The sequence below is a fragment of the Crinia signifera genome, chromosome 19 (assembly GCF_055691185.1).
Source record: "Crinia signifera chromosome 19, ASM5569118v1, whole genome shotgun sequence".
In the NCBI taxonomy this organism is placed as follows: domain Eukaryota; kingdom Metazoa; phylum Chordata; class Amphibia; order Anura; family Myobatrachidae; genus Crinia; species Crinia signifera.
This window is the reverse complement of record NC_139226.1, coordinates 4,660,563-4,688,439: the sequence shown is the minus strand read 5'-3', so window position 1 is coordinate 4,688,439 and position 27,877 is coordinate 4,660,563. Positions and strand designations below refer to the sequence as shown.

The following is a 27,877-nucleotide window of genomic DNA, read 5'->3' as shown; positions in this document are numbered from 1 at the left end:
GTGGCACACCTCTGACGGCTCCTGTGCGCACCTATGTTTCAGATAGTTTATTATTTTACGTAAAATGCACTTACAATATGTGGCCAAACAAAATGGTGTCCACAGCACTGAGAAGGTCCATGGACCTAGTAGTTCCATACTACAGACTATGGGCCAGATATACTAAGCTTTGAAAAGTGATAAAACGGAGAGTGATAAACCACCGACCAACCAGTTAGGAGCTGGTTGTTTATCGTTTTTCAGGCTCAGTACATCTGTTTCTATCATTTTCAACACAAAAATGGTTGACGGGTTTTTTCTTGTCCGTTTCTACATCTGAGCACATAGACCCCCAGGTAGTGTACAAATTCACTCTCCATGCCTCACGCCCGGTGCTACGCTGCACTCTGCAGACTTTACGGTTCCCAAACCTAATCCACGTGGGTGCGAAAGTATGAAAAAGTTGGATACATTTGGAAAACTCATGTCAAACCTTTTCATTACCATGTTGTCCGTACCAACCTAGTGTACGTCGGCTCCTAGTAGCAGTTCCTCTGTTTACTATATATATTTTTGTCCTCGTGGTTGATTGGTTTACTTTATGTTAAGAAATGTTTGTATCAGCGCTGAGGAACCCTCTCACCCCTCAGGTGATAACAAGCGCACTGGCAGCCAGGTCTCTGCGTCACCTCGCCCCGGGGCCTGAAGCTCATGGAGAGGATCCTCGCAGTGGATGAGGTAACTCAGGTATGTAAGAGTAATGAGCGAGGGGGACTTTTCCCGCCACCTGGTCGCCATAAGCTGAGGTAACACCTGCTCCCGACAGCACCACAGAAAGTCTGCGTGTTCCGCAGTGACATCACCCCCCACAGTCGCATCTGCAATCTTATTATATACCACGTACTACAGAGGGAAGAAATGCATTCTGGGTTATTTTTGGGTTGCTTTTTTATCTCTTGCGGCTTTGCATAACGTTTTTTTCTTTAGAGCGTTTGCATTGGAGTTTAGTTTATTCCGGGAGACCGTCCTGTAACCGCCGACATGCTGATAGATTAGAGGTCACTTGGATCCCATCCGTACATTACACATGTTGGCATTACCGCCATTCAGTGCGGATTGCGGCGTGTTTGGCAGTGTGGGCCCTGCTGGTTCCCCACGTTTGTACAGCGCTGTGGAACATGAATAAAGGGTATTCTGAATGAAGTGTTTGCCTAGATTTGGCGGCTCCCCCAGCTGGAGCTCTGAGCTGTCTCATTACTGTACCTGGTTCTGCGTTACCTGTGTGTGCTCTAGAGGGGGCGGAGCCTGTCAGACCACCTGCACCTACCTGCAGGACCTGACTTGTCTCCTCACATTCCCGGCAGGCGCGTGTTACCGGGGAGCATTCCCTTCACCTTTCCTCAAGTTCATTGTAGTAAAGCGTGCTCATGTTGTGCCTGGGTACTAATGAGGCTGCTCTCACTTCTGAGACATGTGCTTCATGATGACCTGGCCACTGGATGGCGCTGTGTAGTGGAGTCTGTGGCTGAACAATGGCTGCGCTGCCATCGGCAATCAATGTTTTGAATAATCTGATAGAAACCATCGATAATTGAGCCAGCACTGGAATTTTAGGGTTTAGCATTTCAGTATGTGCCCCCCCCCCCCCCCCCCCGGGGGTAAGTGCCCTCCGGAGAGCGTCCGGGTCAGTATATGGGGCCCCCCAGGAGTAAGTGCCCTCCGGAGAGCGTCCGGGTCAGTATATAGGGGCCCCCCAGGGGTATAGTGTCTCACCCTGCAGAGGGTGGTCAGTGGGTAATGAGGTGCCAGGATAGTGTGTGTCACCCTGCAGAGGGCGGTCAGTGGGTAATAAGGTGCCAGGATAGTGTGCGTCACCCTGCAGAGGGCGGTCAGTGGGTGATGAGGTGCCAGGATAGTGTGCGTCACCCTGCAGAGGGCGGTCAGTGGGTAATGAGGTGCCAGGATAGTGTGCGTCACCCTGCAGAGGGCGGTCAGTGGGTAATGAGGTGCCAGGATAGTGTGCGTCACCCTGCAGAGGGCGGTCAGTGGGTGATGAGGTGCCAGGATAGTGTGCGTCACCCTGCAGAGGGCGGTCAGTGGGTAATGAGGTGCCAGGATAGTGTGGCTCACCCTGCAGAGGGCGGTCAGTGGTAATGAGGTGCCAGGATAGTGCGCGTCACCCTGCATAGGGCGGTCAGTGAGGTGCCAGGATAGTGTGCGTCACCCTGCAGAGGGCGGTCAGTGGGTAATGAGGTGCCAGGATAGTGTGCGTCACCCTGCAGAGGGCGGTCAGTGGGTAATGAGGTGCCAGGATAGAGTGCGTCACCCTGCAGAGGGCGGTCAGTGGGTAATGAGGTGCCAGGATAGTGTGCGTCACCCTGCAGAGGGCGGTCAGTGGATAATGAGGTGCCAGGATAGTGTGCGTCACCCTGCAGAGGGCGGTCAGTGGGTAATGAGGTGCCAGGATAGTGTGCGTCACCCTGCAGAGGGCGGTCAGTGGGTAATGAGGTGCCAGGATAGTGTGCGTCACCCTGCAGGGGGCGGTCAGTGGGTAATGAGGTGCCAGGATAGTGTGCGTCACCCTGCAGAGGGCGGTCAGTGGGTAATGAGGTGCCAGGATAGTGTGCGTCACCCTGCAGAGGGCGGTCAGTGGGTAATGAGGTGCCAGGATAGTGTGCGTCACCCTGCAGAGGGCGGTCAGTGGGTAATGAGGTGCCAGGATAGTGTGCGTCACCTTGCAGAGGGCGGTCAGTGGGTATTGAGGTGCCAGGATAGTGTGCGTCACCCTGCAGAGGGCGGTCAGTGGGTAATGAGGTGCCAGGATAGTGTGCGTCACCCTGCAGAGGGCGGTCAGTGGGTAATGAGGTGCCAGGATAGTGTGCGTCACCCTGCAGAGGGCGGTCAGTGGGTAATGAGGTGCCAGGATAGTGTGCCTCACCCTGCAGAGGGCGGTCAGTGGGTAATGAGGTGCCAGGATAGTGTGCGTCACCCTGCAGAGGGCGGTCAATGGGTAATGAGGTGCCAGGATAGTGTGCGTCACCCTGCAGGGGGCGGTCAGTGGGTAATGAGGTGCCAGGATAGTGTGCGTCACCCTGCAGAGGGCGGTCAGTGGGTGATGAGGTGCCAGGATAGTGTGCGTCACCCTGCAGAGGGCGGTCAGTGGGTGATGAGGTGCCAGGATAGTGTGCGTCACCCTGCAGAGGGCGGTCAGTGGGTAATGAGGTGCCAGGATAGTGTGCCTCACCCTGCAGAGGGCGGTCAGTGGGTAATGAGGTGCCAGGATAGTGTGCGTCACCCTGCAGAGGGCGGTCAGTGGGTAATGAGGTGCCAGGATAGTGTGCGTCACCCTGCAGGGGGCGGTCAGTGGGTAATGAGGTGCCAGTATAGTGTGCGTCACCCTGCAGAGGGCGGTCAGTGGGTGATGAGGTGCCAGGATAGTGTGCGTCACCCTGCAGAGGGCGGTCAGTGGGTGATGAGGTGCCAGGATAGTGTGCGTCACCCTGCAGAGGGCGGTCAGTGGGTGATGAGGTGCCAGGATAGTGTGCGTCACCCTGCAGAGGGCGGTCAGTGGGTGATGAGGTGCCAGGATAGTGTGCGTCACCCTGCAGAGGGCGGTCAGTGGGTAATGAGGTGCCAGGATAGTGTGCGTCACCCTGCAGAGGGCGGTCAGTGGGTGATGAGGTGCCAGGATAGTGTGCGTCACCCTGCAGAGGGCGGTCAGTGGGTGATGAGGTGCCAGGATAGTGTGCGTCACCCTGCAGAGGGCGGTCAGTGGGTGATGAGGTGCCAGGATAGTGTGCGTCACCCTGCAGAGGGCGGTCAGTGGTAATGAGGTGCCAGGATAGTGTGCGTCACCCTGCAGAGGGCGGTCAGTGGGTAATGAGGTGCCAGGATAGTGTGCGTCACCCTGCAGAGGGCGGTCAGTGGGTAATGAGGTGCCAGGATAGTGTGCGTCACCTTGCAGAGGGCGGTCAGTGGGTATTGAGGTGCCAGGATAGTGTGCGTCACCCTGCAGAGGGCGGTCAGTGGGTAATGAGGTGCCAGGATAGTGTGCGTCACCCTGCAGAGGGCGGTCAGTGGGTAATGAGGTGCCAGGATAGTGTGCGTCACCCTGCAGAGGGCGGTCAGTGGGTAATGAGGTGCCAGGATAGTGTGCCTCACCCTGCAGAGGGCGGTCAGTGGGTAATGAGGTGCCAGGATAGTGTGCGTCACCCTGCAGAGGGCGGTCAGTGGGTAATGAGGTGCCAGGATAGTGTGCGTCACCCTGCAGGGGGCGGTCAGTGGGTAATGAGGTGCCAGTATAGTGTGCGTCACCCTGCAGAGGGCGGTCAGTGGGTGATGAGGTGCCAGGATAGTGTGCGTCACCCTGCAGAGGGCGGTCAGTGGGTGATGAGGTGCCAGGATAGTGTGCGTCACCCTGCAGAGGGCGGTCAGTGGGTGATGAGGTGCCAGGATAGTGTGCGTCACCCTGCAGAGGGCGGTCAGTGGGTGATGAGGTGCCAGGATAGTGTGCGTCACCCTGCAGAGGGCGGTCAGTGGGTAATGAGGTGCCAGGATAGTGTGCGTCACCCTGCAGAGGGCGGTCAGTGGGTAATGAGGTGCCAGGATAGTGTGCGTCACCCTGCAGAGGGCGGTCAGTGGGTAATGAGGTGCCAGGATAGTGTGCGTCACCCTGTAGAGCCATTCCCATAGTAGAGAAATGAGAACCTTGTGGTGAGAGGAGATGGATTATAGACATGTGACATGGAGACTATTACATACTATAGCTCCACGCACTGCGTTCTCCTTCTAGCTGCCAAACATGGTCGGTGACTTCCCATCTAATGCGTCAGTAAGTACAGGGACTTCCCATCTAATGCGTCAGTAAGTACAGGGACTTCCCATCTAATGCGTCAGTAAGTACAGGGACTTCCCATCTAATGCATCAGTAAGTACAGTGACTTCCCATCTAATGCGTCAGTAAGTGCAGGGACTTCCCATCTAATGCGTCAGTAAGTGCAGGGACTTCCCATCTAATGCGTCAGTAAGTACACTCCCTTCCAAGGTAAGGCGTCAGTAAGTACAGTGGAGGACTTCCCATGGAAGGTGTAAGTACAGTGGAGGACTTCCCATGTAAGGTGTCAGTAAGTACAGTGGAGGACTTCCCAGTTAAGGTGTCAGTAAGTACAGTGGAAGACTTCCCATGTAAGGCGTCAGTAAGTACAGTGGAGGACTTCCCATGTAAGGCGTCAGTAAGTACAGTGGAGGACTTCTCATGTAAGGTGTAAGTACAGTGGAGGACTTCCCAGTTAAGGTGTCAGTAAGTACAGTGGAAGACTTCCCATGAAAGGCGTCAGTAAGTACAGTGGAGGACTTCCCATGTAAGTCGTCAGTAAGTACAGTGGAGGACTTCCCATGAAAGGCGTCAGTAAGTACAGTGGAGGACTTCCCATGAAAGGCGTCAGTAAGTACAGTGGAGGACTTCCCATGGAAGGCGTCAGTAAGTACAGTGGAGGACTTCCCATGGAAGGCGTCAGTAAGTACAGTGGAGGACTTCCCATGAAAGGCGTCAGTAAGTACAGTGGAGGACTTCCCATGAAAGGCGTCAGTAAGTACAGTGGAGGACTTCCCATGGAAGGCGTCAGTAAGTACAGTGGAGGACTTCCCATGAAAGGCGCCAGTAAGTACAGTGGAGGACTTCCCATGAAAGGCGTCAGTAAGTACAGTGGAGGACTTCCCATGAAAGGCGTCAGTAAGTACAGTGGAGGACTTCCCATGAAAGACGTCAGTAAGTACAGTGGAGGACTTCTCATGTAAGGTGTCAGTAAGTACAGTGGAGGACTTCCCATGTAAGGCGTCAGTAAGTACAGTGGAGGACTTCCCATGAAAGGCGTCAGTAAGTACAGTGGAGGACTTCCCATGTAAGGCGTCAGTAAGTACAGTGGAGGACTTCCCATGTAAGTCGTCAGTAAGTACAGTGGAGGACTTCCCATGTAAGGCGTCAGTAAGTACAGTGGAGGATTTCCCATGAAAGGCGTCAGTAAGTACAGTGGAGGATTTCCCATGAAAGGCGTCAGTAAGTACAGTGGAGGACTTCTCATGTAAGGCGTCAGTAAGTACAGTGGAGGACTTCTCATGTAAGGTGTCAGTAAGTACAGTGGAGGACTTCCCATGTAAGGCGTCAGTAAGTACAGTGGAGGACTTCTCATGTAAGGCGTCAGCAAGTACAGTGGAGGACTTCCCATGGAAGGCGTCAGTAAGTATAGTGGAGGACTTCCTATGTAAGGCGTCAGTAAGTACAGTGGAGGACTTCCCATGTAAGGCGTCAGTAAGTACAGTGGAGGACTTCTCATGTAAGGTGTAAGTACAGTGGAGGACTTCCCAGTTAAGGTGTCAGTAAGTACAGTGGAAGACTTCCCATGAAAGGCGTCAGTAAGTACAGTGGAGGACTTCCCATGTAAGTCGTCAGTAAGTACAGTGGAGGACTTCCCATGAAAGGCGTCAGTAAGTACAGTGGAGGACTTCCCATGAAAGGCGTCAGTAAGTACAGTGGAGGACTTCCCATGGAAGGCGTCAGTAAGTACAGTGGAGGACTTCCCATGGAAGGCGTCAGTAAGTACAGTGGAGGACTTCCCATGAAAGGCGTCAGTAAGTACAGTGGAGGACTTCCCATGAAAGGCGTCAGTAAGTACAGTGGAGGACTTCCCATGGAAGGCGTCAGTAAGTACAGTGGAGGACTTCCCATGAAAGGCGCCAGTAAGTACAGTGGAGGACTTCCCATGAAAGGCGTCAGTAAGTACAGTGGAGGACTTCCCATGAAAGGCGTCAGTAAGTACAGTGGAGGACTTCCCATGAAAGACGTCAGTAAGTACAGTGGAGGACTTCTCATGTAAGGTGTCAGTAAGTACAGTGGAGGACTTCCCATGTAAGGCGTCAGTAAGTACAGTGGAGGACTTCCCATGAAAGGCGTCAGTAAGTACAGTGGAGGACTTCCCATGTAAGGCGTCAGTAAGTACAGTGGAGGACTTCCCATGTAAGTCGTCAGTAAGTACAGTGGAGGACTTCCCATGAAAGGCGTCAGTAAGTACAGTGGAGGACTTCCCATGTAAGGCGTCAGTAAGTACAGTGGAGGATTTCCCATGAAAGGCGTCAGTAAGTACAGTGGAGGATTTCCCATGAAAGGCGTCAGTAAGTACAGTGGAGGACTTCTCATGTAAGGCGTCAGTAAGTACAGTGGAGGACTTCTCATGTAAGGTGTCAGTAAGTACAGTGGAGGACTTCCCATGTAAGGCGTCAGTAAGTACAGTGGAGGACTTCTCATGTAAGGCGTCAGCAAGTACAGTGGAGGACTTCCCATGGAAGGCGTCAGTAAGTATAGTGGAGGACTTCCTATGTAAGGCGTCAGTAAGTACAGTGGAGGACTTCTCATGTAAGGTGTCAGTAAGTACAGTGGAGGATTTCCCATGTAAGGCGTCAGTAAGTACAGTGGCATCTTATGTTAGGCGTCAGTACAATGTGACGCTTCATTATTTATAATGTAGTGTGTAAGTATAATGTAACACGTCAGTAAGTATAATGTGACACGTCAGTAATACAATGTAATGCGTCAGTACAATGTGACGTGTCAGTAAGTATAATGTAACACATCAGTAAGTCGAATGTAGTGTGTCAGTAAGTATATTGTAACGTGTCAGTAAGTATAACGTAGCATGTCAGTAAGTAGAATGTAACGTGTCAGTAAGTGTAACATGTTAGTAAGTAGAATGTAACATGTCAGTAAGTAGAATGTAGCCTGTTAACAAGTGTAATGTGGTGTGTCAGTAAGTAGAATGTAACGTGTTAGTAAGTAGAATGTAACGTGTCAGTAAGTAGAATGTAGCATGTTAGTAAGTGTAATGTGGTGTTTCAGTAAGTAGAATATAGCGTGTCAGTAAGTATAATGTAGCGTGTCAGTAAGTATAATGTACTGTGTCAGTAAGTATAATGTAGCATGTCAGTAAGTAGAAAGTATATCACACTGTATAACACATGGCATATAACTGGCTTATCCCCAGGGACAGTACATTGGGGGCAGAGGGGGGAGATCCAGGTCCCTCTGGGGGGTAATAGTGAGTGTGTATTCTCAGTCCTGTCGCATAGAATGAAGGGTTAAGTCCTCAGAGTGCAGCTGTGAGTGTAAGCGAAGACGGCTTCTCTAGGACCCAGCGGAGCTGCTTAGACTGGATGTAGGGATCTGTCCCCCTGTGAGAGCCTCAGACACAGGACAGCGAAAGACTGCAAGACACATCCAGAGAGACAGCCAGGAGCCCGCATATCACCCCTGTGTACTGCATACTGGTGAGTGAGCACTCAGCTTATACCCCACACACACAGAGTGCACTCAGCCACCCCGCATCACACACACACTGTACTGACTCAGCCCCCCCCACAGCGGGAACTCCGCTTATCCCCCTAACACTGCACTCAGGTTATCCCCCCCCCCCCATCCTGGCTGCACTCAGCACTGTGAACTCTGTCCCCCCCTCAGCTTCTCCCACACACACTGCACTCAGCCCCCCCAAAGACTTCATTCAGCCCCTCATCCCTCACAGAGTGCATTCAGCCCCCCTCCCCACAAACACTGCACTCAGCTCCCCACACGCTGCACTCAGCTCCCTACATGCTGCATTCAGCCCCCCTCCCCACACACACTGCACTCAGCTTCTTCCACACACGCTGCACTCAGCCCCCAAACGCTGCACTCAGCTCCCCAAAGACTTTGTTCAGCCCCCCTCCCCACACACACTGCACTCAGCTCCCCACACGCTGCACTCAGCCCCCCAAACGCTGCACTCAGCTCCCGAAAGACTTCGTTCAGCCCCCCTCCCCACACACACTGCACTCAGCTCCCCACACGCTGCACTCAGCTCCCTACATGCTGCATTCAGCCCCCCTCCCCACACACACTGCACTCAGCTCCCCACACGCTGCACTCAGCTCCCTACATGCTGCATTCAGCCCCCCTCCCCACACACACTGCACTCAGCTTCTTCCACACACGCTACACTCAGCCCCCCAAACGCTGCACTCAGCTCCCCAAAGACTTCGTTCAGCCCCCCTCCCCACACACACTGCACTCGGCCCCACAAAAAACATTCAGCACCTCTCCACAGTGCACTCAGCTTAATACCCCCCCCCCCTCCACACACACACACCCCATATAGAATGCACTCAGTCCCCCAAAGACTACACTCATTCCCCATACATCCCCGCCATATAGTGCAGGGTGTCCTGAGATGGGGGCAGTGTGAGCTCTCTCCTAGTACAGCATGAGCTGAGGTGAGTACAGAGAGGGGAGGTAGGTGCACAGTCAGCTAACGTTACATAGACCCCAGACACTGACCCCATACACAGCATCTCCCCGATCACTCATCCTCACCCGGGACAGTGTTCTCAACACAAAATACTATTGTGTGTGTATGCGTGTGTGTGTGTGTGTGTGTATGTATGTATGTATGTATGTATGTGTATATATATATATATGTGTATATATATATATATATATATATATAGTGTATGTATATATATATATATATATATATATATATATATATATATATATTGCAAATGGTGCGGCACTCATAGCCAAAATCAAACGTCAGTAGTCAAATGCTGGTATCAACGTTTCATTCTTTATAGAATTCCGTCAGGATATCCAGCCTTTGACTACTGAGGTGAGGGCACCGGGTGACGCTATTCCAGCAGTTTGGATGCCAGACCACAGAGTCAAGTCTATCCATCTAGAGAGAGAGAGAGAGTCAGATATATACTGTGCACACATAATTATATATACACAGAGATATATAGTGTAGGCACAATGACTATATACTGGATGATGGGGGTGATTCTATAGTGATTGGATGGGTCTGAATTGGGCCCCGTTCATGTGTGTATTTGCGCATGTGCCTGTGTGAGGCGGGCCGATGCCTGCTGGGGGCGGGTGGGACATCAGTGCCCGCCCCGTCGTTGGCGGACAGTTTATACTGACTTTTATTTCCGAAGGAGAGCGACATAATTTGATGTTCGGCGACCACCGAATGATTTCTGTCCGCGAGGGGATGTGTTCTCGTGGGGAGGAGGAGGGGGGGGGGGGTGGAAGAGGCCCTAGGTGCGTATATTGGGGAGAACTCGGTTGCTGCAGAATCTGCACAGGAGCCATCTCACGTTACAGCAGCGCGAACACACACAAATGATCACTGTAACAGGCGTCAGGGGGCTGTTACGCCCTTCACCCGGAACTGAAATCCCCCATAGATATAGCTGGGGTACCAGTCACCCCCATTGGGCATCTTGTTGCATTTGCACTCTCTGTAATTAGCACCTCGGGGGCGGGGTTGTGTGTGTGTGTGGGGGGGGGGCAGTGTGACAGGCGGCAGACATGGGGGCCCTGTGCTCTGGTGGCAGATAGCGGGTATTAGGATATTGTACATTATATGATGTAAAGTTTCTTCTGCACTCTTGGTGCACCACGTTTCCGTTGTGGCCCCTAAGCTGTGAGTATTACGGTCCCCAGCTGTAGTGCCAGGCTTTGTGTCTGTACAGCCGACCACAGGCTGGGAAAGCCGACCTGGCGGAGGTAGGCACAGACAGGGGAGAGGTGGGATGGGGGGGGGGGGTAATATCGCCCCCCACCCTAGAGCTCCTTAGTACCAAGTACATTGTAATTAGAGTGTTTGATTTTTGGCTGCTGACCAGGACAAGTCTCACAGATGGAATTGTATAAAAGGGGATTCAGGGGGAGGACGGGAGTGGTCCCTTGGGGGGGCTGTCCTGTTTTTGGATGGTTGTGGAGGAATGGGTTAGAGGGGGGATGCTGATGAATCCCAGATGTTTCCATACTGTATGCACATTGCAGACTGAGCAGAACAAAGGCATTCCTTATTTCACGAGAGTGCGGCTGGGGCTGATTGCTGTCACAGCTGTGCATCACCTTCATCCTGGGAAACCGGGTGACAAACGGCCCAAGCAGCTGAGTGGAGTCCCAGCACCTTCTTATTTACCCCCCATGCAGCTCTCCCCTAATGCCATGCCCAGCTGTCAGTCACTGCAGTGGCATTGTACACTCCGGGGGGGCTTCCTGGTGTTTGGTCCATGCTGGTAATACCTATAAGCCATGTAATGGAGTAATCACACAATGAGGGCATCTGGGGATGGTGAAGATACCCAGTCACCCTGCAGTGCCTGGGCACCGTCATCTTGTTGCATGTTGTTACTTTTGTGTTACGTTACATTTACAGACTTACTACAAAATCCCGTAACATCTCCGTACCTGCCGTACAGGGGTCTGTTCCTCAATTCCGTGGAGCGGTTGTACAGCCTTAGTCATGTTCCTATCACCCCTTACACAGTGAGGGCCCTGCGACGTGTCTATAATGGCTGCTGTTTGTGCTGGAAGCCAATCTGTTACAAATAGTGGGGAGCGTGCAGATTGCGGGGGTGCGACGGTTGTATCCCCAGGAATGAGGCTGGGGTCTTCCCCACCTGGGCGCCAACGTTTACATGAGGCAGACCCTGCATTACTGCGTCACGCCTGCGGCGGTGATGTAATATGGATATACACTGGGTATACGGATGGATATACACTGGGAATACGAATAGGCCCCTGAGGCAGGAACATTTGTGTCCGCAGTAACTGATCCCAGGTGTAACGCTTGTCCCTCAGTCCTGGGGCTGCGTCTGGTATAGCACAGTATGTACTAAGCTGGTCTAAGGGCCTCTGAGGCTGATGTAACGGGATCTCGCTGTATCCACGCCGTGTGTGGGGGGGCTCTCTTTGGCCAACTTCTGGGGGCTGCAGACCAGGATTGGCCGCTCTCCAACTCCCTCCTAGTAACCCAAACTGCTGCATTCCTGTCTCATGATTATGTTATGTCTACTGACGGCAGACATGTGACTGGTACCCTATCGTCAGACTGCTAGATTGTAAGCTCTGCTGCAGCACAGTCACTGTGTATCAGTACAGGTCAGTATATGGCAGCACGGTCACTGTGTATCAGTACAGGTCAGTGTATGGGAGCACAGTCACTGTGTATCAGTACAGGTCAGTATATGGCAGCACGGTCACTGTGTATCAGTACAGGTCAGTATATGGCAGCACGGTCACTGTGTATCAGTACAGGTCAGTGTATGGGAGCACAGTCACTGTGTATCAGTACAGGTCAGTATATGGCAGCACGGTCACTGTATCAGTACAGGTCAGTATATGGCAGCACGGTCACTGTGTATCAGTACAGGTCAGTATATGGGAGCACAGTCACTGTGTATCAGTACAGGTCAGTATATGGCAGCACGGTCACTGTGTATCAGTACAGGTCAGTGTATGGGAGCACAGTCACTGTGTATCAGTACAGGTCAGTATATGGCAGCACGGTCACTGTATCAGTACAGGTCAGTATATGGCAGCACGGTCACTGTGTATCAGTACAGGTCAGTGTATGGGAGCACAGTCACTGTGTATCAGTACAGGTCAGTATATGGCAGCACGGTCACTGTGTATCAGTACAGGTCAGTATATGGCAGCACGGTCACTGTGTATCAGTACAGGTCAGTGTATGGGAGCACAGTCACTGTATCAGTACAGGTCAGTATAGGGCAGCACAGTCACTGTGTATCAGTACAGGTCAGTATATGGCAGCACAGTCACTGTGTATCAGTATAGGTCAGTATATGGCTGCACACTATATATACCGGTATGGGTCAGTATACAGCAGCACAGACACTATATAAACCAGTATGGGTAAATATATGGCAGCACAGACACTATATAAACCAGTATGGGTCAGTAAATGGCAGCACAGACACTATATAAACCAGTATGGGTCAGTATATGGCAGCACAGACACTTTATATACCAGTATGGGTAAGTATATGGCAGCACAGACACTATATATACCAGTATGGGTAAGTATATGGCAGCACAGACACTATATAAACCAGTATGGGTCAGTATATGGCAGCACAGTCACTATATACAGTACCAGTATGGGTCAGTATATGGCAGCTCAGACACTATATACAGTACCAGTATGGGTCAGTATATGGCAGCTCAGACACTATATATACCAGAATGGGTCAATATATGGTAGCCAGTATATGTCAGTATACAACAGCACATCTGTCCCACAGCGCTCTGTCTGTCCGTGTGGTGGTCGCTGCGGGCGACCGGGGAGGCAGCCATGCGCACTGACTTGCCCCCACTGCCCTTGGGCAACTTTCCAGGTTCTCCACACTTCAAAGAGAATTTCCCTTGAAATTAGGGAACATTTTAAGGACAAACGAGGGGGATTACAGTGTGTAAGACGATGGGGGGCATTTGTGTAGCAGGAGGAACAGAAGCCGCACCGTCATAGACGTGATGTGTGACTGTGGCCTACCTAGGGCCAACTCATGTTACACCTGATCAGCACCGGGTATGTTACACCGGATCAGCACCGGGTATGTTACACCAGGTATAGAGGGCTCTGTGTAACCAGACGTGCCACGGGGCTCTGTGTAACCGGACGTGCCGCGGGGCTCTGTGTAACCGGACGTGCCGCGGGGCTCTGTGTAACTATACATACTATAGTGCTTGGTGAAATGAGATGTACTATAGGGAATAGGTGACGTCCATAGAATTATACAAAGGATATGTGAGGATAAGGCTGCTGGTGATGGTCGGTAATTATTGTGATGTTTGTGTATTGCAGGAACGGCCGGGACGGCACTAGCCATGCACTCTGTGTGTTTCCTCATCTTCTGTGCCCATGGTAAGTCCAGTATCACAGATCCCATTCCACCACACTGTCCTCACTGCATTATACACAAGGTTCGCTGAGTCATTCCCCTCACTGCATCATACACAAGGTCCTCCCTCACATCACTGCATTATACACAAGGTTCTCCCTCCCCTCACTGCATTATACACAAGGTTCTCCTTCCCCTTACTGCATTATACACAAGGTTCTCCTTACCCTCACTGCATTATACAAAAGGTTCTCCCTCCCCTCACTGCATTATACACAAGGTTCTCCTTACCCTCACTGCATTATACAAAAGGTTCTCCCTCCCCTCACTGCATTATACACAAGGTTCTCCTTCCCCTCACTGCATTATACACAAGGTTCTCCCTCCCCTCACTGCATTATACACAAGGTTCTCCTTACCCTCACTGCATTATACAAAAGGTTCTCCCTGCCCTCACTGCATTATACACAAGGTTCTCCTTACCCAGACTGCATTATGCACAAGGTTCTCCTTCCCCTCACTGCAGTATACACAAGGTTCTCCTTCCCCTCACTGCAGTATACACAAGGTTCTCCTTACCCTCACTGCATTATACACAAGGTTTTCCTTCCCCTCACTGCATTATACACAAGGTTCTCCTTACCCTCACTGTATTATACACAAGGTTCTCCTTACCCTCACTGCATTATACACAAGGTTCTCCTTCCCCTCACTGCATCATACACAAGGTTCTCCTTCCCCTCACTGCAGTATACACAAGGTTCTCCTTACCCTCACTGCATTATACACAAGGTTCTCCTTCCCCTCACTGCATCATACACAAGGTTCTCCGTCACCTCACTGCAGTATAGACAAGGTTCTCCTTCCCCTCACTGCATTATGCACAAGGTTCTCCTTCCCCTCACTGCATTATACACAAGGTTCTCCTTACACTCACTGCATTACACACAAGGTTCTCCTTACACTCACTGCATTATACACAAGGTTCTCCTTCCCCTCACTGCATCATACACAAGGTTCTCCTTCCCCTCACTGCAGTATACACAAGGTTCTCCTTACCCTCACTGCATTATACACAAGGTTCTCCTTCCCCTCACTGCATCATACACAAGGTTCTCCGTCACCTCACTGCAGTATAGACAAGGTTCTCCTTCCCCTCACTGCATTATGCACAAGGTTCTCCTTCCCCTCACTGCATTATACACAAGGTTCTCCTTCCCCTCACTGCATCATACACAAGGTTCTCCGTCACCTCACTGCAGTATAGACAAGGTTCTCCTTCCCCTCACTGCATCATACACAATGTTCTCCTTACCCTCACTGCATTATACACAAGGTTCGCTGAGTCCTTCCCCTCAATGCAGTATACACAAGGTTCTCCTTACCCTCACTGCATTATACACAAGATTCTCCCTCCCCTCACTGCATTATACACAAGGTTCTCCTTACCCTCACTGCATTATACAAAAGGTTCTCCCTCCCCTCACTGCATTATACACAAGGTTCTCCTTACCCACACTGCATTATACACAAGGTTCTCCTTACCCACACTGCATTATGCACAAGGTTCTCTTTCCCCTCACTGCAGTATACACAAGGTTCTCCTTCCACTCACTGCAGTATACACAAGGTTCTCCTTCCCCTCACTGCAGTATACACAAGGTTCTCCTTACCCTCACTGCATTATACACAAGGTTCTCCTTCCCCTCACTGCATTATACACAAGGTTCTCCTTCCCCTCACTGCAGTATACACAAGGTTCTCCTTACCCTCACTGCATTATACACAAGGTTCTCCTTCCCCTCACTGCATCATACACAAGGTTCTCCGTCACCTCACTGCAGTATACACAAGGTTCTCCTTCCCCTCACTGCATCATACACAAGGTTCTCCATCACCTCACTGCAGTATACACAAGGTTCTCCTTACCCTCACTGCATTATACACAAGGTTCTTCTTCCCCTTACTGCATTATACACAAGGTTCTCCTTCCCCTCACTGCATTATACACATGGTTCTCCTTACCCTCACTGCATTATACATATGGTTCTCCTTCCCCTCACTGCAGTATACACAAGGTTCTCCGTCACCTCACTGCAGTATACACAAGGTTCTCCTTCCCACCAATGGCATCTTATGAACTCCACCCTCTCCCTGACCGCTCCTTCTTCCAGGGACCCCAACCTCTCTCTGACTGCTCCTCCCTCCTGGAACCCCATCCTCTATGTCCGCTCCTCCCTCCTGGAACCCCATCCTCTCTGACCGCTCCTCCCATATGGAGCCCCATCTTCTCTCTGACCGCTCCTCCCTTCTGGAGCCTCATCCTCTCCCTGACCTCTCCTCCTTCCTGGGACCCCATCCTCTAGTATCTGTTATTGTTGCCCCATGACGTTGCATACTGGAGAAAGTTTTGTCTTTGTATTGTAGGGCTCTTGGCCCAGCAGCAGCCGTACGACCCAGCGTATGACGCCCCCACAGGTGAGATTACAGTGTGTCACAGACCTCTGACAATGAAGGAACCTCTATGTCCGCATAAGAGAACATGATCCTCTGCAGATATGAGGGTTCCTATTCTTACACTGTGGTTTCCCTTTGTCTTACAGATGCTCCATATTACTACGACTATGACGGTAAGGACAGGTGCCCACCGGACTCTGCCAGCTTACACCCTGTGCCCTGTGATTTGTACTAAGTGGTAGGATTGTCACAGGCCTTAGAGATAGTAGCAAAGTGGAGTATAGGTATAGATGTAAGACCTTACTTGGAGACACACGTCTGGTAGGGTACTGGGTTGGTGGTGCACCCAAAAGAGTTCAGCAATATAACTGAATATTGGGGTGTGTCTAAGAAAGACAAAGGGAGAACACAAGGGTTTTTGGGGCACACTTTGTATAAATTAATAAGAAATTAACTTTTATTACACACTTTAAAATACGTCAAAATGTATTCATAAATAAGTGAATTTCATACACAATAAACAATCAATACAGAAAAACATTCTCTGTGTCACCGTGTCCTATACACGAAAATGATTATGGGAAATTTTAACAGAGACAAGTTTAGATACACATTTTTGATTTTTTTTTTTAAATCAATCAAGGTATTTAACAGTATATCATACTTTGTTGAGTTATTTTGTGCATCCCTTGTGCATGGACCACATTAAGATCAAAGTGCGTCTGAGGTGATTTAGGATTGAAAAGAATGGAAACAAATGTCCCACAATAGTATAGATGATAGTAGAGCACCTGGTGCTTCTGCTGTCTGGATGTAAATACAGCACCGGATATTCCCTTGCGGTCACCCAAAAAGGTACTGATCTGGCCAATCACTGCTTAGCTGCTGAGTTCGACGGGATCAGGCGGCACAGTGATGTATGGCAGTATAAATTGGCAGATGAGAGGGCCCCAGAGTGATACGAGGAGCCAGGCACCACTTCTGCTGTTCCTCGGGTGCTCTACGAGAAGTATTCTACTATCATCTATAGTATAGATTCTATACTAACTATATACTATTAATATACTATTCTATACTAACATTTGTTTCCATCCTTTTCAATCCTAAATCACCTCAGGCGAACTTTGAACTTAATGTGGTCCGTGCACAAGGGATGCACAAAATAACTCAACAAAGTATGATATACTGTTAAATACCTTGATTGATTTAAAAAAAATTCAAAAAAATGTTCATTTCTTGTGTGTATCTAAACTTCTCTGTTAAAATTCCCCGTAATCGGTTTGGCCCTATACACAGTGACACAGAGAATGTTTTTCTGTATTTATTGTTTGTGTATGAAATTCACTTATTTATGAATAAATTGACGTATTTTAAACTGTGTAATAAAAGTTAGATCTTAATCTCACTCACTCTTTCATCGTTTTTTTTATTTCTTATTAATTTATCCAAAGTGTGCCCCAAAAACCCTTGTGTTCTCCCTTTGTCTTTCCTAGACACAGCCCAATACCCTGTGCCCTGTGCCAATAACAGACACTCCCAGTAGGACCCTATAGTGCATTATTTCGTGTCCTCATTTCCCCAATAACCTGTAAGTGTCCACAGATATCCCAGTAGGTGCATGGGCTTCTTCTGGGATGTGCGTGAGGGAAAATAGAGCGTAAGCTCTGCTGTCCTTGGATTAATAGATATCCTGCCTTGCACTGTAGACTGGGTTGGACTATACAGATAAAAGGCAATAACCAATTATTCTATTCAGGGTAATTGTAACCTAGATCTTCAGCCATGCTGGTTTGTGTGACACGCATGTGTCATGCATGTGTGCCCACTGGTCATGTGCTGTACAAGGGGCCACAAGCGTGTGCTGTGAAAACCCTTTTGTGAATGCTGACAGTCTAGATGCCGACACCGTTCTATTTTAGCTTAACCCTAAATAGCACAAACGTTTCTATATTTTTGGTGTCAACAGTATCAATATTCTGACCATGTCCACATTCTGACAGGATACTGTTAGGGCTGTTTCACACAGTACGGTTCCTGCCGCACGGTGAAATCCCGTACGGCCAGGGAGCCGTGCCGCACTCAGCAGTTGTGAATGGACACTATTGTGTCCATTCACACGGGACGGCCACGGCCCGGCCGCACGGCTGCAGCCGGATCCCCCCACTGGAAGGGACGGCTGCCGGGCTGTGGCCATCCCTGCCATTATAAAATTCTGAGTGCGGCGCGGCTCCCTGACCGTACGGGATTTCACCGTGCGGCAGGAACCGTACTGTGTGAAATAGCCCTTAGTGAGCCTTATATCTGTGTCCCTGGGCCTCCCGAATACGTCTGTATGTGACTGTAGTGTGCTGTATCTAACATACTTGTATGTACTGGGATGTACTAGGACTGGGGTAGCCAACCGTGGTCCTCGAGAGCTACCAACAGTGCATGTTTTGCAGGTCTCCTCACAGAATCACAAGTGAGCTAATTAGCTCCATCTGTGGATCTTTTAAAATGTGTCAGTGATTAATGAGTGCAGCTGTGCAGCAGCTAGGTTGTCTGGAAAATGTGAACTGTTGGTAGCTCTCGAGGGCTAGGGTTGGCTACCACTGTACTAGGATGTATACTGGGATGTAGACTGAATACTCGGATGTAGACAGACTACTGGGATGTACTAGGATCTATACTGGGATGTAGACAGAATACTGGGATGTACTAGGATGTATACTGGGATGTAGACAGAATACTGGGATGTACTAAAATGTATACTGGGATGTACTAGGATGTATACTGGGATGTAGACAGAATACTGGGATGTACTAGGATTTTATACTGGGATGTACTAAGATTATATACTGGGATGTATATAGAATACTGGGATGTACTAGGATGTATACAGAACACTGGGATGTCCTAGGATGTATACTGGGATGCAGACAATACTGGGATGTACTAGGATGTATACAGACTACTGGGATGTACTGAAATTATATACTGGGATGTAGACAGAATACCCATTGGTATACAGACTACTGGGATGTACTAGGATTTATACTGGGATGTAGACAGAATACGGGGATGTAGACAGAATACTGGGATGTACTAGGATGTATACTGGGATGTAGACAGAATACTGGGATGTACTAGGATGTATACTGGGATGTAGACAGAATACTGGGATGTACTAGAATGTATACTGGGATGTAGACAGAATACTGGGATGTACTAGGATGTAGACAGAATACTGGGATGTACTAGGATTATATACTGGGATGTATACAGAATACTGGGATGTACTAGGATTATATACTGGGATGTATACAGAATACTGGGCTGTACTAGGATGTATACAGAATACTGGGATGTACTAGAATGTATACTGGGATGTAGACAATACTGGGATGTACTAGGATGTATACAGACTACTGGGATGTACTAAAATTATATACTGGGATGTAGACAAAATACTGGGATGTACTAGGATTATATACTGGGATGTATACAGAATACTGGGCTGTACTAGGATGTATACAGAATACTGGGATGTACTAGGATGTATACTGGGATGTAGACAATACTGGGATGTACTAGGATGTATACAGACTACTGGGATGTACTAAAATTATATACTGGGATGTAGACAAAATACTGGGATGTACTAGGACATATACAGAATACTGGGATGTAGACAGAATACTGGGATGTACTAGGATGTATACTGGGATGTAGACAATACTGGGATGTACTATGATGTATACAGACTAATGGGATGTAGACCCAATACTGGGATGTACTAGGATGTATTCAGAATACTGGGATGTAATAGGATGTAGAGAGAATACTGGGAAATACTGGGATGCAGACAGAATACTGGGATGTACTAGGATATAATACAGAATACTGGGATGTACTAGGATTATATACTGGGATGTAAACAGAATACTGGGATGTACTAGGATGTATACTGGGATGTAGACAATACTGGGATGTACTATGATGTATACAGACTAAATGGGATGTAGACCCAATACTGGGATGTACTAGGATGTATTCAGAATACTGGGATGTAATAGGATGTAGAGAGAATACTGGGAAATACTGGGATGCAGACAGAATACTGGGATGTACTAGGATATAATACAGAATACTGGGATGTACTAGGATTATATACTGGGATGTAAACAGAATACTGGGATGTACTAGGATGTATACTGGGATGCAGACAATACTGTTGTGTACTAGGATGTATACAGACTACTGGGATGTACTAAAATGATATACTGGGATGTAGACAGAATACTCGGATGTATACAGACTACTGGGATGTACTAGGATTTATACTGGGATGTAGACAGAATACTGGGATGTACTAGGATGTATACTGGGATGTAGACAGAATACTGGGATGTACTAGGATGTAGACAGAATACTGGGATGTACTAAAATGTATACTGGGATGTACTCGGATGTATACTGGGATGTAGACAGAATACTGGGATGTACTAGGATTATATAGTGGGATTTAGACAGAATACTGGGATGTACTAGGATGTATACTGGGATGTACTAGCACGTATACAGAATACTGGGATGTACTAGGATGTATACTGGGATGTAGACAGAATACTGGGATGTACTAGGATGTAGACAATACTGGGATGTACTATGATGTATAGAGACTAACGGAATGTTCTGGGATGTAGACCCAATACTGGGATGTACTAGGATGTATTCAGAATACTGGGATGTAATAGGATGTAGAGAGAATACTGGGATGCAGACAGAATACTGGGATGTACTAGAATATAATACAGAATACTAGGATGTATACAGAATACTGGGATGTACTAGGATGTATATACAGAATACTGGGATGTACTAGGATGTAGACAATACAGGGATGTAATAGGATGTAGAGAGAATACTGGGATATACTGGGATGCAGACAGAATACTGGGATGTATACTGAATGCTGGGATGTACTAGGATGTACTAGGATATATTCAGAATACTGGGATGTACTAGGACTGGGGTAGCCAACCCTAGTCCTCGAGAGCTACCAACAGTGCATGTTTTGCAGGTCTCCTCACAGAATCATATCTTTTAAAATGTGTCAGTGATTAATGAGTGCAGCTGTGCAGCAGCTAGGTTGTCTGGAAAATGTGAACTGTTGGTAGCTCTCGGGGGCTAGGGTTGGCTACCACTGTACTAGGATGTATACAGAATGCTGGTATGTACTAGGATGTATACTGAATGCTGGGATGTAATAGGATGTATACTGGGATGTACTGGAATGTATACTGAATACTGGGAAGTACTAGGATGTATACCGGGAAGTACTAGGATGTATACAGAATACTGGTATGTACTAGGATGTATACAGAATACTGGGATGTAATAGGATGTATACTGAATGCTGGGATGTACTAGGATGTATACTGGGATGTAGACAGAATACTGGGATGTACTAGGATGTATACTGGGATGTATACAGAATACTGGGATGTACTAAAATGTATACTGGGATGTACTAGGATGTATACTGGGATGTAGACAGAATACTGGGATGTACTAGGATTATATACTGGGATGTAGACAATACTGGGATGTACTAGGATGTATACAGACTACTGGGATCTACTAAAATTATATACTGGGATGAAGACAGAAGACTCGGATATACTAGGACGTATACAGAATACTGGGATGTACTAGGATGTATACTGGGATGTAGACAGAATTACTGGGATGTACTAGGATGTATACTGGGATGTAGACAATACTGGGATGTAATATGATGTATACAGACTAATGGGATGTACTAGGATTATATACTGGGATGTATTCAGAATACTGGGATGAACTAGGATGTATTCAGAATACTGGGATGTAATAGGATGTAGAGAGAATACTGGGAAATACTGGGATGCAGACAGAATACTGGGATGTACTAGGATATAATACAGAATACTAGGATGTAAACAGAATACTAGGATGTATACAGAATACTGGGATGTACTAGGATGTAGACAATACTGGGATGTAATAGGATATATTCAGAATGCTAGTATGTACTAGGATGTATACTGGGATGTACTGGAATGTATACTGAATACTGGGAAGTACTAGGATGTATACCGGGAAGTATTAGGATGTATCCAGAATACTGGTATGTACTAGGATGTATACAGAATACTGGGATGTACTAGGATGTATACTGAATGCTGGGATGTACTCTGATATATTCACAATACTGAGATGTATACAGACTACTGGGATGTATTAGGATGTATACAGAATACTGGGATGGGTACTTGTGAGTTATCCGGACGGCCGATTTCAAAATCGGGTCGGATCGGGCACATCGCATCGCATCGCATGCGACCATCGGATGCGATGCGATGCGATGCCCCGATTTTTCCATAGGAATCAATGTTAAAATGGACTGAGTCCATTTTAACATGGAATTCAATGGGAAAAAGGGGTCCTTTTCATACCCCTACTATCCAAGTGGGCATGGAGTTGGATATAAACCTGTGGCGAGCGTAGCGAGCCACCGAGCCCGAAGCGTGGCGAGCGTAGCGAGCCCCGCGAGGGGACACGGAATACCGTCCCCTCGCGGGGCTCGCTTCGCTCGCCACGCTTCGGGCTCGGTGGCTCGCTACGCTCGCCACAGGTTTATATCCAACTCCATGCCCACTTGGATAGTAGGGGTATGAAAAGGACCCCTTTTTCCATAGGAATCATTTTAACATTGATTCCTATGGAAAAATCGGGTCATCGCATCCGATGGTCGCATGCGATGCGATGCGATGCGATATCGCATTGCATCGTATCTGATTGTATGCCTTAACTTAAGGCATACAATCAAAAAATCGGGCGTCCAGATAACTCACAAGTACCCTGGGATGTACTAAAATTATATACTGGGATGTATACAGAATACTGGGATGTACTAGGATGTATACTGGGATGTAGACAATACTGGGATGTACTATGATGTATACAGACTAATGGGATGTACTAGGATTATATACTGGGATGTAGTAGGATGTATTCAGAATACCGGGATGTAATAGGATGTAGAGAGAATACTGGGAAATACTGTGATGCAGACAGAATACTGGGATGTACTAGGATGTAATACAGAATACTGGGATGCAGACAGAATACTGGTATCTACTAGGATGTATACTGAATGCTGGGATGTAGACAATACTGGGAATGTAATTAGATGTAGACAAAATACTGGATATACTGGGATGCAGACAGAATACTGGGATGTACTAGGATGTATACTGAATGCTGGGATGTACTAGGATGTATACTGAATGCTGGGATGTACTAGGATATATTCACAATACTGGGATGTACTAGGATGTATACTGAATGCTGGAATGTATACAGAATGCTGGGATGTACTAAGATGTATACTGGTATGTACTGGAATGTATACTGAATGCTGGAATGTATACAGAATGCTGGGATGTACTAGGATGTATAATGAATGCTGGGATGTACTAAGATGTATACTGGTATGTACTGGAATGTATACTGAATGCTGGGATGTACTAAGATGTATACTGGGAAGTACTGGAATGTATACTGAATACTGGGGTGCTTTGCAGAGCAATCTCTGCTGCCTGGGCAGCCGAATCAGCAGATCCAGACGGGGTTCCATGTCCTGACCCAGCCGGACGTCCACCAGTCATTGGATCAGTTCCCGTACGTCCCCCAGCAGCAGCAGCAGAACCAGCAGGAGATTATCCCAGTCCCGACCTTTGGTGAGACTCCTGTTAACTTCTATTACTGACGCTTTTCATGTCCTGTAGCTGAATGTGAGCTTGTCCATACGAGAATATCACCAGTAATATGATGTTCTGTGTCTGTAGTGTGCTTGTAGTCACTAGGCCCATAATATACAGCGTATTATCTATATGCTTGTAACCGCTCCGGAACATTCCACAGTATACAGCTGTAACCGATCTGGAACATTCCACAGTATATGACTGTAACCGCTCCGGAACATTCAGCAATATATAGCTGTAACCGCTCTGGAACATTCCACAATATACAGCTGTAACCGCTTTGGAACATTCCGCAGTATATGACTGTAACCGCTCCGGAACATTCAGCAATATATAGCTGTAACCGCTCTGGAACATTCCACAATATACAGCTGCAACCGCTTTGGAACGTTCCGCAGTATACAGCTGTAACCGCTCTGGAACGTTCCGCAGTATACAGCTGCAACCGCTCTGGAACGTTCCGCAGTATACAGCTGCAACCGCTCTGGAACGTTCCGCAGTATACAGCTGCAACCGCTCTGGAACGTTCCGCAGTATACAGCTGCAACCGCTCTGGAACGTTCCGCAGTATACAACTGCAACCGCTCTGGAACGTTCCGCAGTATACAGCTGCAACCGCTCTGGAACGTTCCGCAGTATACAGCTGCAACCGCTCTGGAACGTTCCGCAGTATACAGCTGTAACCGCTCTGGAACGTTCCACAGTATACAGCTGTAACCGCTCTGGAACGTTCCGCAGTATACAGCTGTAACCGCTCTGGAACGTTCCGCAGTATACAGCTGTAACCGCTCTGGAACGTTCCGCAGTATACAGCTGTAACCGCTCTGGAACGTTCCGCAGTATACAGCTGTAACCTCTCTGGAACATTCCGCAGTATACAGCTGTAACCGCTCTGGAACATTCCGCAGTATACAGCTGTAACCGCTCTGGAACATTCCGCAGTATATAGCTGTAACCGCTCTGGAACATTCCGCAGTATATAGCTGTAACCGCTCTGGAACATTCCGCAGTATACAGCTGTAACCGCTCTGGAACGTTCTAATAACCCTGTGTTTTCCTTTTTCAGATACTTATCAAACTGAGCCCACAGAGCCGGGGCCCCTGGGTAAGAACAGCTGCCAGTAACTATCTATAGGGTGGATATAGTATATATTATCTGTACAGGGCTGAGCATACCTGTGTTCCCATACAGATTGCCGTGAGGAGCAGTACCCCTGCACCCGCCTATACTCCGTACACAAACCCTGCAAGCAGTGCCTGCAGGGGATCTGCCTGTACAGGTAGGTGGCGCTCTTCCCCTTTACCAACTGATTCTGCTATGTCTGGTGTCACCTCAAACTCTGAGCCATGTCCTTGTCTTCCAGCCTGCGACGCATGTATGTGATCAACAAAGAGATCTGTATGCGTATTGTATGTGCACACGAGGAGCTCCTGAGAGGTAAGAACCTGTAATACGTTCTCTATTACCTGTGATACACGTGTCCTATTATCCACGTAACATGCTCTGAAACGTGTCTCGTTATCCGTGTAACATACTTGCTGTAATTTGTGCAATACCCTCTAGAACACGTGTCCTGTTGTCCACGTGACATTTGCACTATGATCTTGTTGTTACGCTCATTCTATAATCTATGTCACCCGTGTCCTTTAATCTGTATGATACTGAAAAATGCTGCGTGTATCCTACACCTGTTCTGTGTCCTGGACAACACGTATGTGTTTAGCCACACGTCACTCGTATATGTCCTCTGATCTGTAGAACACCCACACGTTACATATGTCATTGTATGTTTACTAGCATGCTCTACACAAACATGACTTGGCCTGCACTCAGAACACGTGTGACACACGGGCAGAGAACCCGCAGAGCCCTGGTGCTGTTATCCCACCGTTCATGTAATCTGCTCCTTCTCTCCCCAGCGGACCTCTGCAGGGACAAGTACCCACGCTGCGGGGTGGTGGCATCCACTGGCATGTGCCATTCAGTGGGTGCTCAGTGCAGCAAGAGCTGCGGAGGCTGCTAGACGATCCCTGTGCCACCAGCGAGGAGACCCCGCCACCTGCAGCGCCCTCACTCGCAGTCAGTGTGATTACTGATTAGTATAACTTTCCCTGTATCTTACTGTTTGTACTGTATGCGCCACACTGATGGTAGCCAGCCCAGCACACTGCACTGCTCCGCCATATCCTCCTCCAAACTCTGCCTGGGACTGGTTTCCCTGGCGGCTGAGGGTTCTGGGGCTCCGGTTATGTCGCGGCCAGTCGCCCGCCGTGGCAATCCGCAGGAGGTCATTGTGTATGAATTTTGGTGATAAAGACCCCGTGCGATCGCGGCTGCTTTCAGGAACCTAGCCTGGGGGCCCATTCATCATGTACTGTATCCCTGCCCGGCCTCCCACCTACTCCTCCTTTCTGTCTGCTCTGCCTCCACCGTCGCCACCTGTCTGCTCTGCCTCCACCTTTCCTCTGTCTCACCGCCCTCCACCGCTCATGACGTCTTCTGACCTCACGTTAAAGCTTTCCTGAACCATCACCCACCTCACATTAAGGGGTGGTGTTGTGTTGTTTTTTTTTATTTGACTGTTACCTTTTTGTAATTTGTTTTGTATAAAAGATGAATAAAGTGCAGAATTTTACCTTGTGCTGTAGAGGGCGCCAGAGTGTCATTCTCAGCTGCCTGGCCTGAAAGTGGGGTACAGAGCAGGGGGTGAGGAAGTTTGCTGGGTTCTCATTTGTACCGTTACTGACTAGACGAGTATTTTATAAGGAATCAGACATATAGCAGATAGAAGTAGCTTGTTCTTCATGTGACATGAAATACATGAAGCTTTGCCATGAGAAGGCTGATGACATCATCCACCACCGCGTGACATCACATATCCAGTGGAAGAGGCTAAGGAAAGAGGTATGCGGTTACTATTATTCAGTTCTATGTATGTTCCTTTATATTAAACATTTAGGGGTTTATTCACTAAGATGGGAGTTCTACTGAAGATGAGCTGTTGGCCATAGCAACCAATCAGTTACTTATCTTCTAAAAAGATATAAAAAGAAGTATCTGATTGGTTGCCCATAGCAACATCGCATCTTCAAATAAACCCCTAAATGTAAAAAAAAATCTTAAGCATTTTCTATGTTTTTTGGTCCTAAAAATTTGAAAAACATTTTTTTTTTAATGGGAAAATATAACTATTAGATCTCCAAATATCTCTATAGCATCTGATTATTACACACAAACCCCATGCCTTTAGGGTATAAGGCAGTGGTTCCCAAACACCGTGAGATGGCACCCTGGGCTACCGTGGAGCTCTTACAGGGGTGCCCTGGGCTGGTGGTCCATGGTCAATGTAATCAGTAAGAGCAGTGTTTGTGGCCGCCAGTCATATGTGTAACAGAGGTGAATCCTGTCCCTCACCACAGGACTCAGCCTATAGGTGACATATTACCAAGATTTATTTCATGTGAGAACTCCATAGGAAGCTTCTGGGCTATGGGTGCTACAGAAACAATTCTGATACTCTAGGGCGCTGGTGTGAGGGATTCATCATTCCCTCTAATCTCAGCCGCATTATCACACATTCACCTCTAATCTCTGCCGGGCTCTTTACTTGGCATAGTCGGCAGGGTGGCATGAGCATGAGAAGATGATGGGCAGGGGCTGGTACATAAGTGAAGTAGGAGGGCAGGGGGCATACAAAATGAGAAGCTGAACATGTGTGGGAGGAGCTGGTGGGAATCAGGCATGTGTAGGAAGTGCTTGTGGGAAGAGCTGGAGGGCATGTGTGAGAAGGGTGTGTGTGGGAGGAGCTGGAAGAAGGGTGTGTGTGTGTGGGAGGAGCTGGGGGAAGGGTGTGTGGGGGCGGAGCTGGGGAAGGGTGTGTGGGGAAGGAGCTGGGGGGGGGAAGGGTGTG

The 27,877-nt window shown here is 48.4% G+C and overlaps 2 protein-coding genes and 1 pseudogene across 3 annotated transcripts in view; 1 reads left to right on the top strand and 2 right to left on the bottom strand.

The window, feature by feature from the left end:
- Nucleotides 1-8,143: 8,143 nt before the first annotated feature.
- Nucleotides 8,144-26,607, top strand: MFAP2 (microfibril associated protein 2). Of its 2 annotated transcripts, none has more exons than XM_083161858.1 (9): nucleotides 8,144-8,295; nucleotides 13,683-13,742; nucleotides 16,147-16,197; nucleotides 16,323-16,349; nucleotides 23,787-23,942; nucleotides 25,033-25,071; nucleotides 25,159-25,246; nucleotides 25,331-25,404; nucleotides 25,887-26,607. In XM_083161858.1, exons 2-9 carry the CDS (start codon nucleotides 13,706-13,708, stop codon nucleotides 25,988-25,990), a joined length of 576 nt encoding a protein of 191 aa, XP_083017984.1. In that variant the 5' UTR covers nucleotides 8,144-8,295; nucleotides 13,683-13,705; the 3' UTR covers nucleotides 25,991-26,607. The 2 variants fall into 2 exon arrangements, with proteins under 2 accessions (XP_083017984.1, XP_083017985.1); XM_083161859.1 differs by lacking the exon at nucleotides 8,144-8,295 and adding an exon at nucleotides 11,872-11,959.
- LOC146044368 (5S ribosomal RNA) lies at nucleotides 16,991-17,107 on the bottom strand (annotated as a pseudogene).
- Nucleotides 26,608-27,877, bottom strand: part of CROCC (ciliary rootlet coiled-coil, rootletin) — an 80,273-nt gene continuing 79,003 nt past the window's right edge. The window contains exon 38 of the mRNA XM_083161853.1: nucleotides 26,608-26,859. Coding sequence (XP_083017979.1) covers nucleotides 26,839-26,859 — 21 coding nt within the window. The 3' untranslated portion in view covers nucleotides 26,608-26,838. The remainder of the gene's footprint in view (nucleotides 26,860-27,877) is intronic.